Raw genomic sequence first — 21100 nt, 5'->3', positions numbered from 1 at the left:
TTTTTAGCCATGGCTGCCATCTTGGTTAGCGGGCTGGGTCATCAGACACATTTTTTAAACTAGATACCCCAATGATTATTGTGGCCAAGTTTGGTCAAATTTGGTCCAGTAGTTTCAGATAGATTTTTGTAAAAGTTAAAGATGGACAACAGACGACCGATGACGGACGCCAAGTGATGAGAAAAGCTCACTTGGCCCTTTGGGCCAGGTGAGCTAAAAATGTGACTTCTTATTTTGCATTATTTTCAAAGTCAGATTAATAAAAATTCGCAATAATTTCTGAATTTACAGTAATAAACTGAGTCAAATATAAATCTTTTTCCAAAAGTATTTACCTTTCTGTATAGTTATACTAAGGGCCACAAAGGGATACTGATGTCTGTTATACTGATGATAAACTTACCTTTCTGTATAGTTATACTAAGGGCCACAAAGGGGTACTGATGTCTGTTATACTGATGATAAACTTACCTTTCTGTATAGTTATACTAAGGGCCACAAAGGGATACTGATGTCTGTTATACTGGTGATAAACTTACCTTTCCGTATAGTTATACTAAGGGCCACAAAGGGATACTGATGTCTGTTATACTGATGATAAACTTACCTTTCTGTATAGTTATACTAAGGGCCACAAAGGGGTACTGATGTCTGTTATACTGATGATAAACTTACCTTTCTGTATAGTTATACTAAGGGCCACAAAGGGATACTGATGTCTGTTATACTGATGATAAACTTACCTTTCTGTATAGTTATACTAAGGGCCACAAAGGGATACTGATGTCTGTTATACTGATGATAAACTTACCTTTCTGTATAGTTATACTAAGGGCCACAAAGGGGTACTGATGTCTGTTATACTGATGATAAACTTACCTTTCTGTATAGTTATACTAAGGGCCACAAAGGGATACTGATGTCTGTTATACTGATGATAAACTTACCTTTCCGTATAGTTATACTAAGGGCCACAAAGGGATACTGATGTCTGTTATACTGATGATAAACTTACCTTTCTGTATAGTTATACTAAGGGCCACAAAGGGATACTGATGTCTGTTATACTGATGATAAACTTACCTTTCTGTATAGTTATACCAAGGGCCACAAAGGGATACTGATGTCTGTTACTGATGATAAACTTACCTTTCTGTATAGTTATACTAAGGGCCACAAAGGGATACTGATGTCTGTTATACTGATGATAAACTTACCTTTCTGTATAGTTATACTAAGGGCCACAAAGGGATACTGATGTCTGTTATACTGATGATAAACTTCATTTACAAGTTTTGATAGCTAAAAAAGAAAAGCAAAAAAAAGTAACAAAAAATAATATTGAGAGTAAAAAATAGCTAATGGTGGTACAAAAGTAAATGTATTTAGTCAAATGTTACCTATGCCTATCTTTAACAACATACTAACATCTACTCATCTGTATGACTATTTGGGCCTGCTAAATTCACCAAAAATAAAGATAAATGTAAATACTTTAACAATTACTTTTTATCAAACTTCAGAAGAAGGATTTACAAAAAGTAAATATTACTTTATCCTTGATGATGCACTTTGACTGTGAAATATTTATTGAAATGTGGTTTAAAAGGGAGATAAGCCAGATATTGAGCAAAAATTAAATAATTTCTGACAGGAACATTTTTGACAAATTTAATAGTGCCAGTCTTTGTAAGAATCAGCAATTTTGAAAAATCCAAAACATGGCCGGAAAAAAAACCCAATGACTTAACCATCCTATCTTGAAGTTACTTTCATCTTGAGTTAGAAATGGAAGGTCTTTTGTTTCTGTGTGTCTGGTAATTCAAGAAATCTCTAGATACCTTTTGGTTAAAATGATAGCAAACTACTGAGTTTGCTTAATTGTTAATTTCTAAAGCAACCAAATTATAACTTAAATTACCAGAACAGGAAAAGGAAATCAATGTTTTATGTGTGCACCATTATATATTTTGAACATAAAATAATGACAACATGAGTGGATTTTTGTTTGTCATGTTTTCACCACTGCCCAATTCTTAGGCAGATTGGCACTTCAAAAGTGAAAACATTAAGGACAAGTGCGTCCAAAATATATTTGTCAGTGCAAAGGCAAAAATAGAATACACAGATATCTTTTTGGCAAGGGTTGTGCTGTGCATTATTTCTAAGCATTTGCAAGTCAGAGACTTAAAAATATATTTGATTTTAGAGCCAATTTGGCTCCTTTCTACAAGAGATCAGATTGATATTGAGAAATGCCCCTTTGGTTAATTGATTGATTATTGGTAGCTTAAATCCTTTTAGAGAGCTACTCCTATGCCAGACAATTTCTAAAAAATATTGATACCAAAATTTAATACTTTTGTATATATAAGAAAACAAAACTATTCAGGGCCTTTTATAGCTAACTATGCAGTATGGGCTTTGCTCATTGTTGAAGGCCATATGGTGACCTATAGCTGTTAATTTCTGTGCCCTTTGGTCTCTTGTGGAGAGTTGTCTCATTGGCAACCATACCACATCTTCTTTTTTATGTATACCTTAGAATGATCACATGGCCTCTTGTTGATGAAGTAAAACTGTCTATCTGCACTGCTTCTCCCCTGACCATGTTCACATTTAGATATATGGCCCTCTATCCTAAAACATTACAAAACATTGTAAATATATTGTGTTATGTACAAATATTATACCTGATTCTTTTTTATAACGAAGTTTTGGGCTAATGTAAATTATTTTAAATGAAAACTTGTACATAAGAGAGATTTGTCAAATGTCAGCTTAAAATCAACACTTTATCGGTGTAGTGATGTCAGATAACATTTGTTACCATCGTGAAAATAATTGAAATAACTTCCAGAATTTATTTCTTTTTGGCTGGATTTGGATATAAATTCAGTGTATGCATTCCTAAAGTATCTAAAGTTTGACTAAACTTAGACTAAACAGTAAATGATACCATTCAGTTCATTATGCAGTATCTGTTTGCTACACAAACATTTACTATTTATTTATTATCAAATATAATTATTAACAAGAATATGTGTCAAATACACAACGCCCAGCTTGCCCTGTCATATTTTCATGTTCAGGGAACTGTGAAATTAGGGTCAAAATGGTATTATCGTTGGCACAAAATAAAATTTTTCCACCATAATGAACATAATAATTATGGAAAAAGTTTAAATTGATGAGACCACATCCTGGTATAAAAGCCTTAAACTGATACAGGACAGAACAGACTGATTAATTGACGGATGCAAAGATCGTAAAATATAATGCCCCTCTTCTATCAGTTGGCAGGATTTTTTAATGTATTTTCTTCACATGATTTATGTATATTTCAGTAAGTACTTTATCATCTCTCTTCATAAATGTGTAACTGAAGACTCAGAGTTTGCGAAAATGGTCGGTCCTGTCGGTCCTATCGGTCAAAATGAGGCTCGGACCAGTATTTTGAAGGCTAGTGCCGGTCCCGATGACCGATGTAAAATCGGCCGTTGTAGTGCATATTTCGGCACTTTTTTTACATCGGTTATTAGATGTACCGCAACTGTTTCCAATAAGTGTTTACATCGGTTATCAGATGTACCCGCTGCCAATTTGCGGTACTAGTTTACAGATTTATTATAAACAAACCAAAGCGGCGATTTACACGTGGCCTACTAAATTTGTTCATAGAGCCATCCTTGGCAAACAATCGGCGATAGAACCCTTCAATGGAGCAAACAAATACTGTAACAGCTGAGAAAGCGATTCAGATGATGAAATGGATAGTGAAGATGACTTTAAATAAGAACAATCAGAAGACCTGAACTGGTCCTTCATTGTTAAATTATTTGCCTGTGGGTGCGAAGAATCAAACTAATATTAATAGAGTTATTTTTCAATAAAATATGTTATTAATTTTATTTCAGGATAAAATTGACAGATTTTGTAGGACTGGCTAAAATTTTGTAGGACTGACAAATAATCATGCTTTGTCGGTCCCATGACCGACGGGTCGAAATAAGTTTTCGCGAACTCTGAAGACTTAAGCTCATAACAATAATACTACTAACTTGAACAATTCAGTCTGTCCGTCTGTGAGCTTTATTCCATACTCTGTTGATACCTCCTCAGTTGGTTTGTGTTGCTTAAACTCTAGTATACTCTGCACCTAAAATGTATAATCATTAAATGGTGACAAGAGGCTCATGAAAGCCTGATATCTCTCACCTGTAATTTCAATTTCAGGCATTTTACTTATTTATAGATATTACTTTGCTGAACAATTTTGTCATTTACACTTTCTTTCTATAATAATATTAAAGATAATACACAACCCAAAACTGTAAAATTTCCTAAAAATTCATTATTTCTTGACTTTTACTCAACAATCAGTTGTCCTATTGTTCTAAAGATTACTTGACAGGTAGATCTAAACCTGTTTAACACTTTCACCTATGTCAGTTTTGCTCTTACTGCTTTAGTTTTTGAGATGAAAGCCAAAAACTTCATTTGACCCCTATGTTCTATTTTTAGAAACTGCCGCCATGTTTTTGAATGGATCAAAACTTCGGATACAATTTATAAACTAGATACACTAAGGAACATTCAATTAAAGTCGGAAGTATTTGTCCCAGTAGTTTCAGACAAGAAGATTTTTGAAAAAGTAATAGACTTGCACGAAAAAATGTAAAAAAAAACATTTCAAGGGCAAAAACTCCTTAAGGAGTCAATTGACTCTTTTGATCATTTGACTTATTTGTAGGTCCTACTTACCTGAACATTTTTGCCATTTATACTTTCTCTCTTTATATTATAATATTAAAGATAATAACCAATAAAATGCTCCGCTGGGCGCAATTTGATACGACCACAGAGGTTGAACCCATAACAGTTGGGGCAAGTATGGACACAACATTCAAGTTTGATACAGCTCTGAATTTGGATTGTGATTAAATATTTGGCATAGGTTTCTGACACAGAATGAATGTGGTCTAAGAATTTAAAAAATTTTAATTTACCTATTATGGTCCAATATCCAAAATCTAAATACATGGTTAGATTCAGCATATCAAAGAATCCAAAGAATTCAATTTTTGATGAAATCAAACAAAGTTTAATTTTGGACCCTTTTGACCTCAATGTGGACCAATTTGATAACGGGGCCCAAAAATCAAAATACATGGTTAGATTCAGCATATCAAAGAACCCCATATATTCAATTTTTGTTGAAATCAAACAAAGTTTAATATTGGACCCCAACTTGGACCAACTTGAAAACTGGGCCCATAATCAAAAATCTAAACACATGTTTAGATTCAGCATATCAAAGAACCCCAAGAATTCAATTTTTGTTAAAATAAAATTAAGTTTAATTTTGGACCATTTGGACCTTAATGTAGACCAATTTCAAAAACGGGACCCAAAATTAAAAATGTAAATACACGGTTAGATTTGGCATATCAAAGAACCCCAATAATTAAATTTTTGATGAAATAAAACAAAGTTTAATTTTGGACCCTTTTGACCTCAATATGAACCAATTTGATAGCGGGGCCCACAAATAAAAAATCTAAATACATGGTTAGACTCAGCATATCAAAGAACCCCATATATTCAATTTTTGTTGAAATCAAACAAAGTTTAATTTTGGACCCCAATTTGGACCAACTTGAAAACTGGGCCCGAAATCAAAAATCTAAATACATGTTTAGATTCAGCATATCAAAGAACCCTAAGAATTCAATTTTTGTTAAAATCAAACTAAGTTTAATTTTGGACCCTTTGGACCTTAATGTAGACCAATTTGAAAACTGGACCCAAAATTAAAAATCTAAATACACGGTTAGATTTGGCATATCAAAGAACCCCAATAATTCAATTTTTGATGAAATAAAACAAAGTTTAATTTTGGACCCCAATTTGGACCAACTTGAAAACTGGGCCTGAAATCAAAAATCTAAATACATGTTTAGATTCAGCATATCAAAGAACCCCATATATTCAATTTTTGTTAAAATCAAACTAAGTTCAATTTTGGACCCTTTGGACCTTAATGTAGACCAATTTGAAAACTGGACCCAAAATTAAAAATCTAAATACACGGTCAGATTTGGCATAACAAATAAATAAATGTGGTCAAAGATTTTACAAATCTAATGCGCCATACTGTGCAATTAAAGATTACTTCTTGAAATTTTTCAATATTTGAAATTTGAAAAAAAAATATTATTTGAAGAATAATTCTTTTTAATTTCTGAAATCTGAAATGAGAAAAAATTGACCCCCCACAATTTCTTTTTACCCCCCCCCCCCCCCCCTTTTTCCCTTAAAAAATTCTTTCCCTCAAGATATGGTCATAATCTCAATTCAAATTTCCAATGGAACTTGCAACCATAATTACCCATTTAAATTTACCATAGTGCTAACTTAATCTATTTTATAATAGAATTTAAAATATGGTGTCAAATCTTTGTAAAAAAAAAAAGATGCAACATTTGCAGATATTTTTACTGGTCTTCCTTTATAAATATGCATTTCTTTAAACATAATTTAAAAGCAGTGTAAGGGTAGTAATCAAAACGTTGTATGTGGATTACCTCCCTTACACTGTTTTAAATTGTCTTAATTATTCATTAACCATTACTTTATACATAATTGAAGAGCAGTGTTAGGGAGGTAATTCAAATGATGTATTTGATTTATCTCCCTTACGCTGCTTTAAATTATGTTTTGTACTAAAGTATTTGTCCATATAAAAATGCTTGTTTTTTGCCTCTTTTTTGGCCCCCAATTCCTAAAATTTTGAGGCAATTACCCCCAAAATCAATCCCAGCATTCCCTTTGTGATATGGAACCTTGTGGTACAATGTCAGAGAGATCCATACACTAACACACAAGTTATGTCTGGAAGTTACAAAATTGCTTATTTTTGGCCCCTTTTTGGCCCCTAGCCTAATTCCTTAACTGTTGGTACCATAACCCCCAAAATCCATCCCAACTTTCCTTTTGTGGTATTGAACCTTATGGTAAAATTTCATAGAGATCCATTCACTTAAACTAAAGTTAGGGTGCGAAAACCAATGTGTCTTCGGACGACAACGACGACGACACCAACGTCATACCAATATACGATCGCAAAATTTTTTTGCAGTCGTATAAAAACAGTAAAATTTCATAAAAATAAACTATTTCTGACAGTAACCCTACAAATGGGTGGTCAAATTGTTATGAAAATTTCATAGCAGATAGATCTTGTCTTATTCATCATTTAACTACATGTCACTTTTGCTCTAACTGCTATAGTTTTTGAGATAAAAGTCAAAAACTGCATTTGACCCCTATGTTCTATTTTTAGCCATAGCAGCCATGTTTGTTGATGGATCAAAACTTCGGATATCATTTATAAAATAGATACCCTAAGGAATATTCAGTTAAAGTTTGAAGGTATTTGGCCCAGTAGTTTCAGAGGAGAAGATTCTTGAAATTGTTTACGACGATGACAGATGACAACAGACGATGGACATCAAGTGATGGCATAAGCTCACATTGGGCCCTTTGGGCCCGGTGAGCTAAAAAAGACAAAACCATGGGTCAAGATAATCTTGTAGGTAATTTAATTAATTTCTTTAATACTCATAAAATTAAGAGTCCATTCAAACAATTTTTTTCTAAAATCAATGTCTATCTTGCTGTTACATGTAGATGTTCTTTAGTTCATTGTTGATGACATTCCAACAATCTCAAAGTTAACTAGAGGCTCTTTAGAGCCTATGTCGCTCACCTTGGTCTATGTGCATATCAAACAAAGGACACTCTCCAACATCATAGACGAGAATAAATAGTTTCTTTGACTTATTAATAGATCTTGCCTTGCTGATCATTTTTGTGATTTAAAGTGTTTATTTATCTATTATAATTAAAATCATATAAGCATAACAAAAATAAAATTCTCTCTCTAAATATCATAGTTTTCATGATAATAGGCAAAACTGAAAAAAAAATGGTAAAATTTGTCATTTATGGGCAATACCTCCTATAAGAATTTGTCTAACAGTTTTAACGTATATGGACAATTGGTAGAGCTCATTATTATGAACGTATTTGCTCCTTTCAGATTTTCTCTATTTATAATGGTTCAAAAAATAATAGACAGAACTGGCAATTTACCTCTATGTTCAATTTTTAGCCATATCAGCCATGTTGGTTGGTAGGCAGGGTCATCTGACACTTTGTTTTAACTAGATACCCTAATGATGATTTGTGGCAAAGGTTTGTTAAATTTGTCTATGTAGTTTCATAGAAGATTTTTGTAAAGATCACAAAAATTTACAAAAAAATGTTAAAAATTGACTATGAAGGGCAATAACTCCTCAAGGGGTCAATTGACCATTTTGTTCATGTTGACTTATTTGTAGATCTTACTTTGCTGAACAATTTTGCTGTTTACAGTTTATCTCTATCTATTATAATATTCAGGACAACCAAAAACTGCAAAATTTCCTTAAAATTATCAATTCAGGGGCAGCAACCCATCAACAGGTTGTCTGATGCGTCTGAAAATTTCAGGACAGATAGATCTTCACCTGATGAACATTTTCATCCATGTCAGATTTGCTCTAAATGCTTTAGTTTCAGAGATATAAACCAAAAACTGCATTTTACCCCCATGTTCTATTTTTAGCCATGGTGGCCTACTTGATTGATTGGTGGGGTCATCAGATATATTTGTCTAACTAATTACCCTATGGATGATTTAGGCCAAGTTTGGTTAAATTTGGCCCAGTAGTTTCAGAGGAGAAGATTTTTGTAAAAGCTTACAAAAATTTACGAAAAATTGTGAAAAATTGACTTTAAAGGGCAAAACCTCTTTAAGAGATCAATTGACAATTTGAGTCTTGTTGCCTTATTGCGTGAACCCCCTGAGGGGTTCACACTTATATATTGGCGAGTTTTGGTAGTGTCTATGGGCCACTCGATATCCCTCGGAATCACGATTCTCGGAACGTCTCTAAAATTTTCCATCATTTATACAGGTATAGTTATTTATGTCTTTGATACATTCCCTCTATGAATAGGCTACCACATGACATGTATATTTCAACAATCTGACAAAGTTCATTTGTAGATTTGAAAGTAAAACAATAAATACTTGGTTGCATTCTAAAACCATTTATATGTTAGAACCTATTTGCCTTTTGACAAATATATAGATGTTTTAATAATGAGAATGTTTATTAAATATCAAGTATAATGATTACGCAATTATATAATTCCAGGGCCTAATCTAGGATTTTGAAGAGGGAGAAGTGACTTCTCCTTCCATGAGAGAGAAGGGAGAAGTGGTCAATTTCTCTTGGAGAAGTGAGGTTCCATTACCGTTTCGGTCGCGTCGTGTTTTCATGCTTATCACTTAGAAAATTGTTTTATATTCAATAAAAGATATACTTGCAGTTTTTTCATATGTTATTGTACACAATGTATATATATAGAAAGTTCTTAATAAAAAGGTTTAGACAATATATAGTTGTTATTTATTTATTGATACATTGTGTTCTAAATAAAATTTGTTGATTGGGACATGAGAGAGTAGCCTAGTAATATTATCATGATTATGATGCATTAAATCCATGTGCATCTGCCTCAATTTATTTTTAAAAGTCCAGAAAAGACTCCCAGTTTACCTGATGAATTTCAGATGACTGGGAATTTAATTTATATCACCACTTGTCATTATTTTGTAAAACATTATTGAATGTCCAGGACATTATGTTAGTTGTAAATTGAGATTATCGTTGAAGATTGTAAGTCTATAAATGAAAATATCTTTCAATCGCATATTAATTATCCGATAAAGAGCTAATTTCTATCATTTTTTAAAAATATCATCCATATCAACGAAATGGTCGTGAGAAAAAATCCACTGCTGATCACTATCTGGTAGAGTGTCGTACGTTTACAATCACATTATCCATCAGCTGTCTTTCTACCTTTTATATTTCAATTTTTTTTCAATCAATATAATAAATCTACCGTTAATTCCCACCCTTTACCTACCGACTAGTAAAATTGATCGACTCGTGTAAGTTATAAAAATAAAACAAATCAGCTGAGTGATTACGCAATATCCTCAGATGAAAATCATCGTAAAATGATAACTTAAACAGACGGTCAGTTTTCCGTTAGAATAGTTTTAAAAGTTATATCCGAGGATGTTCAAAGTCGCCGTTGTATTTATTTAATTTGATCGTTGACAGTATTAGTTCTGGGTCGTTTCGAAAATCTCGATTTTCCTTGTCAGCCGCCATTTTTTTACCTGTGAGACTTGTCAAACACAAGTTGTCTCCCTTTTACCGATTTTGATAGCGATTTGACTTCGCTATGAAGTCAGTCGGCCGGCAAGATTTAGCGATTTTTAAAATTCTTTGGCGACTTAAATCGTCATTTCGCCGGCAAGATTATGGCCTGTTAAATTCTTGCTTTGAGATGGTCCCTCTACGCGTTGTGTGTGTAGTATTTAATAAACCTGGGAATAGTTTATTGATATACAATGACCCAGAATAAACTGATTATTTCTGAACGTTTATCATTATCATAGCACGAGAAAATGTTGGAAAGCATGAAGAAAATTAAGAAAACGATATTTCTGTTAAAATTATTTATCTAGAAGGATAATCAACTTAAACAAAAGAATTTTTCTGTAAAAAAAAATATCTAATTTCATTTATAGATATTACCAGACTAAGAGAATATTCATTGTTATTGTAAAACTGAGACTGAATTTATTTTTTGAATAATTATAGAATATAATTAGAATTGTAATGTATACGTGCATTATGTCTCACAGGTTTGATCAGTCATTACATATGTAACGTATGAGCACCAATGAGCAGGGATGCGTACCCAAAGAAAGCTAAATATCTAAATTTTAAAAGGTCGTGAATGAGAAAAAATACTTGCGTGGTTTCAATTCACAAGGATTTTAAATCCTTGGATCTCACAAAAAAACGTGAATAATATTTTACAATAAGCATAAGAAAATTAATAACTATCATAATGCCAATTATTTTATACGGTTTTAGTAAGTCTCTGCTTATATTTTGTATAGGATTAGCAATATATTCTTATAGTGGAATGTTAGACTTAAAAAAGAGATTCAATTGATCAATAAAATGTCCATGCGTAAATACTTGACATTTGTGTTTATTGATATTATATTCAAGTTGTTTTTGGAAAAAATACAGGAATGTATGTTTTATTAGTTCAACCTAATAGCATCTAAATATTTGTACTATGGCACGGTTTTGAAAATTGTATTCGATCAATTAATGATCATTGTGTTGACCAGCTATCCTACAAGTCTTTTATTATTCATTCACCTTATACATCACCCTGTTCACATGCACGCACACTATCGGTTTGCGTTCACAAAAATTCCGGATGAAATGTCAATGAATCCGAAGTCAAAACACTTGAGGTAGGTAGTTTGACATCCGAATTCAACTATTAGATTAATATATGTGAAGATGCAAATGCGTATTCTTATCGGGAGTATCAGTGCGTATACTTTTATTTACTATTTCTTGCGCAAAAATACCACGTTCATGTAAAAATATCTTAAAACTTTGACATTTTCGAAATGCCATGGATTTTTTACCCAAGGAATAGATAACTTAACTTCATAATGTATTTGGACTTTTTTTAAACTATTTTCATTTGAGCATCACTGATGATTCTTTGTAGACTTAACTCACGTCTGGCATACAACTTGTTAATCGTGATATCTTTTTATATCTACGTGTCTTTTTATATAAATTGGTTCCTTTTGGGAGTATGTTCAGGTATACATAAAACTTCTGAAAATAAGATATTCCGCAAAACCAAGTTTCCCTCTAGAATATTTGGATTGATTTAAGTAAAATCAGGAAATCCTTAAAATTTGAGATGTTTTATGAGACCAAAATAAGTCTCCATATAAGAGGTCCAAATGAAGCTGGTGTGCTACTCTCAAGAAAAATATACAAAACCTTCTTATAAGTTGCATGCCACAGCGTTTCACTTCACATGGAAAATGGACTTTAATGATTTATCTATACAACATCTACCATGAGTACAGACAACTTCAATAATGAGTTGAGAATATGAAGGCATCCAGATTATAAAGCAAACTGAGTGCTTAAATTTATATTGCGATTGATTTGTGCAATTTGCATTATACATCTGGTTTATAGAAACTGGGATTTGCAATAAGATTATGAAAAAATGATGTACAATCCCAAGTAGTAAATGAAATAGTTGAGCTTTAAAATGTATATTCAAATAGTAGCTGTATACAATTATACATTATTTACAACTATTCAACATTGCTTTCAACTGACTTGTGCAAGAATTTACACACTATTCTTTCAATTCAAAAGCAAACAAAAATTCAGCAACAATCTTATGGTTATCAGTCAGCGGTCTTAGGTTCACGTGTTGCTTTTCTTTTTTTAAAGAAAGCAACTTGTTTGTATATCTAACTTTGCTGAACAATTTTGCTGTTTACAGTTTATCTCTATCTATTATAATATTCAAGATAATAACCAAAAACTGCAAAATTTCCTTAAAATTAACAATTCAGGGGCAGCAACCCAACAACGGGTTGTCTGATGCGTCTGAAAATTTCAGGGCAGATAGATCTTGACCTGAAGAACATTTCTACCCTGTCAGATTTGCTCAAAATGCTTCAGTTTCAGAGATATAAGCAAAAAACTGCATTTTAACCCCATGTTCTATTTTTAGCCATGGTCGGGGTCATCGGATACATTTTTCATACAAGATACCCTAAGGATGGTTTAGGCCAAGTTTGGTTTTATTTGGCCCAGTAATTTCAGATGAGAAGATTTTTGTAAAAGTTAACAGATGACGACGTACGACGAAGACTGATGACGGACGCCAAGTGATGAGAAAAGCTCACTTGGCCCTTTTGGGCCAGATGAGCTAATAAAAGTAAGAAGTTACACTGTAATATGATATTATTTCTTGTGATACTTTAGGAATGTTGTCACATACCCAATGCATTTCTCCCTAATTAATGTCAGAAATTAAAACTAACCATCTACTTTTGGAGAAGATTGCAAGTGATATTTTGAAACTTTTTTATTGTATTTTATGCACACAGTGTAAATTTTGCTGTTAAATTACTTGTATAACTAGACATCATTGAGATGGGAGCCATCTCTGTGGGCCCCGCTGTAAATAACGTGTGGTATAAAAAATTTGTATCTTTACCATAGTTCTTAAATATAGAGCAGACACCAACTTTACCATAGGACATAGGGTTGTCAATTAAAACCAAAGTTTTTGACCTTGACCTTTGACCAAGGAAGGTGTACATACATTATGACACACCCTCTGAGGTTGGTTAATATACAAGTATTAACTTTGAAATCATAACGATTCTCAAGATAAAGAGCGGACACGATCCTTACCATAGGACATGGGATTGTCAACTGAAACCAAGTTTTTTACCTTGAACTTTGACCTAGGAAGTTGTACAAACATTATGACACAGCCTCTGGTGTTGGTTAATATACATGTCAAGTATAAAGTATGAAATTATAACGGTTCTCTAGATGTAGAGCAGACACAATTTGTTACAGATGGACAAACAGACAGACTGATCACTATAGGGCGACCTGCCACTAGGCGGGGCCCTAATTAAAGTTATTCTACAGTTAAAAAAATGTATAAATATAAATACGAGTCCAATTTACTGCCATCATAGCATGAACCACATTAAACACCCTTTTTAGATGTGTCTACTTACATACCTGCTCTTTATACATATAGGCCAGTAATAAACTATTACTTTTTTACAATTATAGGAAAACATTCAATAAGGATAGAAGAAATCATCAGACCCATGCTACAATATGTACCTACCTGCTTGGGACCAAATATATTGGATATATTTTCCTTTACTGTCTGGTTACCTTTACTGGATACTACTGTTGTTCTGTTCCTATATTGGAAATAAAGGAAGTAAAATGATCAATCAAATGCTGTGTCTTGCCTGCAATTGCCAATGTCAGTGTAAAATTGTAATGTTGATAACAAAAAACTAAGTCAAATTATTAGTAAAATAAAGAAAAATCTAAACAATCAAAATTTTGCTCAGAGTGCTATCTCTTGATTATGAAAAAGCTTGTGTTATGCATGTTTGGTAAAATTCAATTTATCGATGTCTAAAAACTTAAACCACATATCCATCCTGACTGATGACTTTCACGATGACTACCAAATGTAGGATGGCTATGTTTTGACTCAAGACTAAATTAATTTTAACTGTAATGATACCCTCCCTCTATAAGTATTTGGCTAACAGGAAATTGATTAGTGATGGGTGTGAAAATGCATCACACATTAAAGAATGCACACAAGAAGCTCAATTCCAAATTTTGCCAGAATCAGTTATTTAACTCATAATCCCAAGGTTGACAGGCTAGGGATTGCTGTAGATGAATTCATGACACCACTGTAAGACAATACAAGCTGCAAGAAACATGAAATAGATTGGAAGGGATGCATCTCATTAAAAAATAGTAATTAACATTAAATCACAACATTTAACATTACAAATTATTACTACATCACCTCCCCTCAGAATATCATCTACCCTTTGCCTGTCTGATTGGTACAAGTTATTTTTACACCTGTTATGATGAGGCAGTAATCAATATGTTCCCTTCCCCTCACCATGTACCTACCCTTTGCCTGTCTGATTGGTACAATTTATCCTTACACCTGTATTGATGAGGCAATAGGCATTCAGGACATGTACCATCTTTACGAATTCCTTCTTCAGATTTCGTTGGAATTCTTTATGTCGAACAGGAAGTGTATAAAACAGATTCTGTAGTGTTACTGTAGTACCAATCTATAAATAGATCATTGTTTTAATGCATTGAAATGACAATTCTTACTGTTATATTGATTACTTGTGTCTTATATGTTTTAAATGGTTTCTCACCAGATTGCCGTATAATCTTAGGGCTACAGTTCAAAGCAAGAAATTAATCATCTTTGTATCACTATATATGTTTATCTTTGCAAGGAGTTGAATATCAAACGTCTAAAATTGAAACAAGAAGTTATATTTAATAATGTTGTTTGTGTATACTTCATGGAAATAATTCCAGCTTCAAAATATTAGATTAGTTGCAGTGCATTCATAGTGGTGCTAAAGAGCTATCAACTAACAGCTAACCAGTGCTGAGTTTTGAAGATGCAAACATTTTATTTAAATTTCTGTGATGTTTTTTAAAGTTTGTTCACAATTTGAAAAAAAGACCAAATAAAGAAGTTACATGTTTTGTGCTAATTCTCTTGTAATTCAAAGTACCAGAAAACAGGAAGTAGGTATCTGACAGACCCAAAAAGTGCTCACACCTTACTTCTCATCCATGTCAAGCTGCTGATCAAATATGAAGTCTTAACTATTCAGTAGTTCCTGAGCAAAGTGTAGATAAAAATGTTGTCGGAATTGAAAGATTCATAGTATCTGCGAACAAGAAAAAGGTGGCTGACAGATCCAAAAAGACCTGATCACACTTTACAACACATTACTATCAAGCTTAAAAGTTCCAACACATAACATCTCATCTCTCGGAAGATACTATAACTGAATATGAAATATTTCTATTTTGTAATTCCTAAATTCAAAAATAAAATGCAGAAAGGACAGACAGACAAGGAAAATGCAATAAAGCCCAGTCATATAGAGTATAATAATAATATGTCATGATTTACAATTTGTATGTAACCATACCTGTCTAGCCACTGATGACCTACTGTTGACCTTGCCATGGTTATCATATTCCAGTTTAGTACCTACTTCTACATCTTTGTGTCTGGTTACAACACTCATAACACTGTATAAAAGAAGAATTGATTGAAAATACACTGCAATAAGAATATATAATCAGAAAATACACTGCAATAAGAATATATAATCAAAGTGCTTGTAAGCACTGAGGGGTAAAGATTGCTTTAATTTATCAGTGGAAGTAAAATTAAAATAGTGCATTGTATAAAGCATTGGTTGTAGTTGATTCAACTACAATTCTGGACAAAGGAGAATAACTTCAATTTTTAAAGATGACTTTAACAATGACATCATTGATATTTTTAGAACAGATATTAGATTCCTGCACCTTGCAAAAGTTATGTAATTTTCTTGACAAGTATAACATAATTTATTAACTTGAATATCTGAGCATATATTTCATTGATAAATTTCTGGAAATGTTCATGGATAGAATGTATAGAATATTATGATCAATGCACTATATTTTGTGTATCTCAGTACTTCCCCATCTTTTCACTTCGCCCAGATTTTGATAGAAGGAAGTTTGTTTTAGTGAACTGTTCTCTTTATTCCATTAAAATAAATTCCTTTCAGGGTATTTTTGTGAAAGTTTTACCTCAAAGCACATAAGGAACTCAATGCTTCTCCTCTGAATCCAAATGTTTCCACATTAATCAGGTCTGAAAAATCTTCTAACTTAGAAGTATGATGTTTTAAAGCTAAAAAAAGAAAAAGACAAGATAAGATATTATGTGTTAATTATATAATAATTTCAGAGTATACATGAAAAAGTTAACCATAACATTTGATTTCATCATTTTTTTATTTAAATGTTTCAAAAGGTAGAAATTAATTTCTTTAAAAAAACAGTATGACTTAAGTTTGAAAATATGCAGTGGAACTCACACAAAACTTTAATAATGCATTTTAGTTCAGAGGTATACATTGTACAAGCTCATGAAGCTGTTCTGAAGGCACATTTGGTTGATTTGAACAAGAAAAGTTCTAAAGATTCATTTAAAAGAATAGACATGCAGTGCCAAAATAAGAAATTCTTTTAAAATAGTTTATAATTTTTTTTTTTTAACCTATTGTGCCTACACATCAATAGTTGTTATCTTCACATCATTTGGTCTCTGGTGGAGAGTGTCTCATTGGCATCATACCACATCTTCTATCTTTATACTACCGAAGGTCAGTGGTTCTCTCCAGGCACTCCAGCTTCCTCCTTCAATAAAACATACCACCACGAAATAGCACAATAGTGCTGAAAGTTGTGTCAAACACCAATCAATCAACCAATCAATCAATCTATCTTTATTTTATAAAATCTAATCTTACTGAGTCCTTCAAAATTCTTCTCCTCCACACCCAATCCATTATCACTGACATCAATCATCTCACTCCCATATTCTCTCAGTTTGACCTCTGTAAAACAGGCTATACATGTATTACTGTTAAATACATTTTTTGTTCTTAACCGAAACATACATGATGCGTATCATTTCAAAATTTCCTAAGGATGTTTTGATGCATCAGCAATAAAAAACCTTTCATTGTTTATGTGTTTTCTTTATTTATTGCTTCTGTCTATGGGCTTTTCAGGACTCATTTCAAATTGGTACATTTTTATCAATAAAGGTTTTATTAAGCTATGACACCTGTAATACTCCATTGTTTTGGGGTTTATTTTGTTAAGTAAAAACTCATGTTTTTCTTTGACTTTTGGATGTTGGAAAAAAACCCACAGGGGTTCAAATTAGTATGAGTCAGAGATCTGCAACATTTCTTCTATTTTTATCACAGAATTCCATGACCTCCATCTTTACAATGATGCTTTACACAGTACCTACGAAATTCTGGAAGGCTTTTTAATTAAAAATTCAAATGGTCCTGGACGTTTCATTCTTTAAAGCAAATTCGCACCAATTTTTGTTAAGAGTTGTGATTACAAAAGATATTTATATATAGTTCAATAAAACATTCTGTTGGTCATGTAAGTCTTTATTTTTGATGTATTGCTGAACATTGTAGATTTCGTTTTCAACTGCATGATATGTACATATATGAATTCATGTCTTTCTTTATTATTTTTGTGATGTGTTATGTAATGTGTTATTTTGTTTTCATGGATGCCATCAACCCCATTGGGAATGTTTGGGTATAACAGTGCATTATTTTCAATACACATAATAAATATTTTTCTTTCCAAATGGCCGATTGAATGGGGACAAGATGTTCATTCCTCTTCCAAAGATTATCCCTCTTTGTTAGACAAAGAATGATAACCCTTTGGGAAATAAAATTTGAGTGCAACTTGGCATTTAAATAGGTGATTGTAAGAAGAGAAATGACAACACTTTAGTGAATGCCTGAGACACAGTACAATCTTTATAGAGTAAAACACAAAGAAAGTTAATATATTTGCATTAAACAGGATCAAACTATTTCAGTAATACACATAGCCACCATTCATACCTACAATTGTGGCTCCAGCATCAATACTATTCTCTACCAGTTCTTTTACTGCTGTAGCTAAAGTTAATACAACCTGTCCTGAACATATTCTGTGTACAGATCCTCTGTCTATAGCCTTTATTGACCCAGCTTCCATCAGCAAGATTAGAATACAATCCTGAAAAAAAAACTTTATAAAAATACAAGAGTGCACACACTGAAATGTCTCGCCTTCTTTACTGACCATTGATTTTATGTTGATAGTCCTAAATATAAAGCTTTACTACAACTATCACATATACTTAACATGATCCAAGAAAATGAGGTCAAGGTCAGATAAACCAAACCGGAAATACATGTACACCTTACAATCATTCAATACACCAAATATAGTTGACCTATTGCTTATAGTTTCTAAGAAACAGACTTAAACAGGAAAATAAAACATTGACCAATTCAATGAACCATGAAAATAAGGTCAAGGTCAGATGAACCATGCCAATCTATGCATTAAATATATAGTTGACATATTGCTTATAGTACAATGTAATATCTAAGAAACAAACTTAACCAGGAAATCTAAACATTGACCAATGAACCATGAAAATGAGGTCAAGGTCAGATGATACCTGCCAGACAGACATATATATACACCTTACAATCATTCCATACAACAAATATAGTTGACCTATTGGTAATAGTTTAAGAAAAACAGACCAAATCACAAAAACTAAACACTGACCAATGAACTGTGAAAATGAGGTCAAGGTCAAATAAAACCTGCCAGACTGACATGTACGTGTACATTGTAAAATATTTCCATACACCAATTATAGTTGACCTATTGCATATAGTTTTAGAAAAAATTTGGCCAAAACACATAAACTTAACTTTAACCACTGAACCATGAAAATGAGGTCAAGGTCACATAACACCTGCCAGTTGGACATGTACATGTACACCTTACAATCATTCCATACACCAAATATAGAAGACCTATTGCTTATAGTATCTGATATATGGACTTGACCACGAAAACTTAACCTTGTTCACTGATCCATGAAATGAGGTCGAGGTCAGATGAAAACTGTCTGACGGGCATGAGGACCTTACTAGGTACGCATATATTAAATATAGTTATCCTATTACTCATAATAAGAGAGAAATTAACATTACAAAAAATCTTAACTTTTTTTTCAAGTAGTCACTGAACCATGAAAATGAGGTCAAGGACAATGGACATATGACAGACAGAAACTTCATAACATAAGGCATATATATACAAAGTATGAAGCATCCTGGTCTTCCACCTTGGAAAATATAAAGCTTTTAAGAAGTTAGAGAGGCCTGATGGGGGGTCTCATCACGATTCACGAGTTGATTTTTTTGTCAATCACGATTCACAGAAAATAAATTTCCATGATCACGGATCACGAAAATATAAAAAAAAATAAATCTGTAAAAAAACGGATCACGATAGCGAAAATGTGCCGATCACGAAGAACGAAAATAACCCATCAGGCCCCTCAGGTTAGCTAACGCCGCCACATCACTATCCCTATGTCAAGCTTTCTGCGACAAAAATCGCAGGCTCGACAAAAATTTCATCTGAAATCCTAGGCCGTGGGTAGTTATAACAGTGATCCTCCAAACAATCATTGGGAATTCAAGATCTGTAAACTTAAGAACAAACATATGGCAGCTGGCTGCCATGTTGTAAATCATATGATTTTCTGCAAATTTGTATATCTGAGTTACAAAAGAAATAATGGAAATAATATGAGGATTTATTCTGTCTGTGTATGTTATAAAAGGAATCTTGTGCTCATTCAACATATATACCAGAATTGCGATCGACAAGTACAATATGTTTTTACTACATGTATAAATATTAGTTTTAATTCATAGAATGGCAATTTGATAAATATTTAGAAGAATTATCTATCAATCTTATTATGAAACTGTTCTGCAGGAAAAATATGGTCCTCTTAAGATAAAGACCACTGAAGATTTGAGACTACTTTGAAGACAATTGCTCTATATCATCATTTAAACATATAACAAACTTTCTCATATCATTCATAAATATGAGCATAAGTGCAAAAAAATGTCCAATTTCCTGTCATTAATTTTTATCAAAATTCCTACATTCAGTACAGAACACTGGGATTATTATATCGCAACTTATCATCTTGCCCCCAGGAAATAAAATTACAAGCGTACAAAGGACTTATACAACTGGTCCTTTAATATTCAAGTGCTGCCTGGGATCCCCATTAAACATATCTCCAGGAGAAACTAGAAAACTTCCAAAAAAGAGCGGCACGTTGCATTTCATCAAATTACAGTGATTATGAACACGGATCAATGACAGCTCAATTCACCATCATTAAATTAAATGATAGAAGTACACAGAGTAGGCTAATACTTCTGCATAAAGAGCTAAACAATAAAGCTCATATACCAACTGAGCAATTGGAAATACCAGGAAGGATCACCTAAACCATGCATAAACATTTCCTCAGACTGCCAACCAGAACAGACTCACTTAAATTTACCCCAAATACCATTAAGGACTGGAACTCAATACCACTGGACATTTTCCACAAGATATAATTATCAACAGACCAAGTCAGATCATTTGTAGATATTGCTCGAGATGGGGGGGATATTTGGACTAATCACTACATGATGAATGCAAGGTGTAATAATGTCTATCGAACATGTTATCGTATCCTAACAAGATCAAGTATTTGGTGCTTAAATCTGATAAAATGATCTTGTAATATTTCATTTATTATGTTTGGC

At 32.6% G+C, this 21100-nt stretch overlaps 1 protein-coding gene across 1 annotated transcript in view; it reads right to left on the bottom strand.

Annotated features, from left to right (window-relative positions):
- Nucleotides 1-21100, bottom strand: part of LOC127710033 (mismatch repair endonuclease PMS2-like) — a 73909-nt gene that overhangs the window by 50572 nt on the left and 2237 nt on the right. Inside the window, exons 2-10 of the mRNA XM_052215755.1 lie at nt 18314-18470; nt 17177-17263; nt 16452-16554; nt 15797-15899; nt 14736-14905; nt 13912-13990; nt 4062-4159; nt 2541-2640; nt 1218-1302 (exon numbers count right to left, since the gene is read on the bottom strand). Coding sequence (XP_052071715.1) covers nt 1218-1302; nt 2541-2640; nt 4062-4159; nt 13912-13990; nt 14736-14905; nt 15797-15899; nt 16452-16554; nt 17177-17263; nt 18314-18449 — 961 coding nt within the window. The 5' untranslated portion in view covers nt 18450-18470. The remainder of the gene's footprint in view (nt 1-1217; nt 1303-2540; nt 2641-4061; nt 4160-13911; nt 13991-14735; nt 14906-15796; nt 15900-16451; nt 16555-17176; nt 17264-18313; nt 18471-21100) is intronic.

Source organism: Mytilus californianus, unplaced genomic scaffold, assembly GCF_021869535.1.
Source record: "Mytilus californianus isolate M0D057914Y unplaced genomic scaffold, xbMytCali1.0.p SCAF_7, whole genome shotgun sequence".
NCBI classification, from domain to species: domain Eukaryota; kingdom Metazoa; phylum Mollusca; class Bivalvia; order Mytilida; family Mytilidae; genus Mytilus; species Mytilus californianus.
This window is presented reverse-complemented; position numbering and strand designations above follow the sequence as displayed.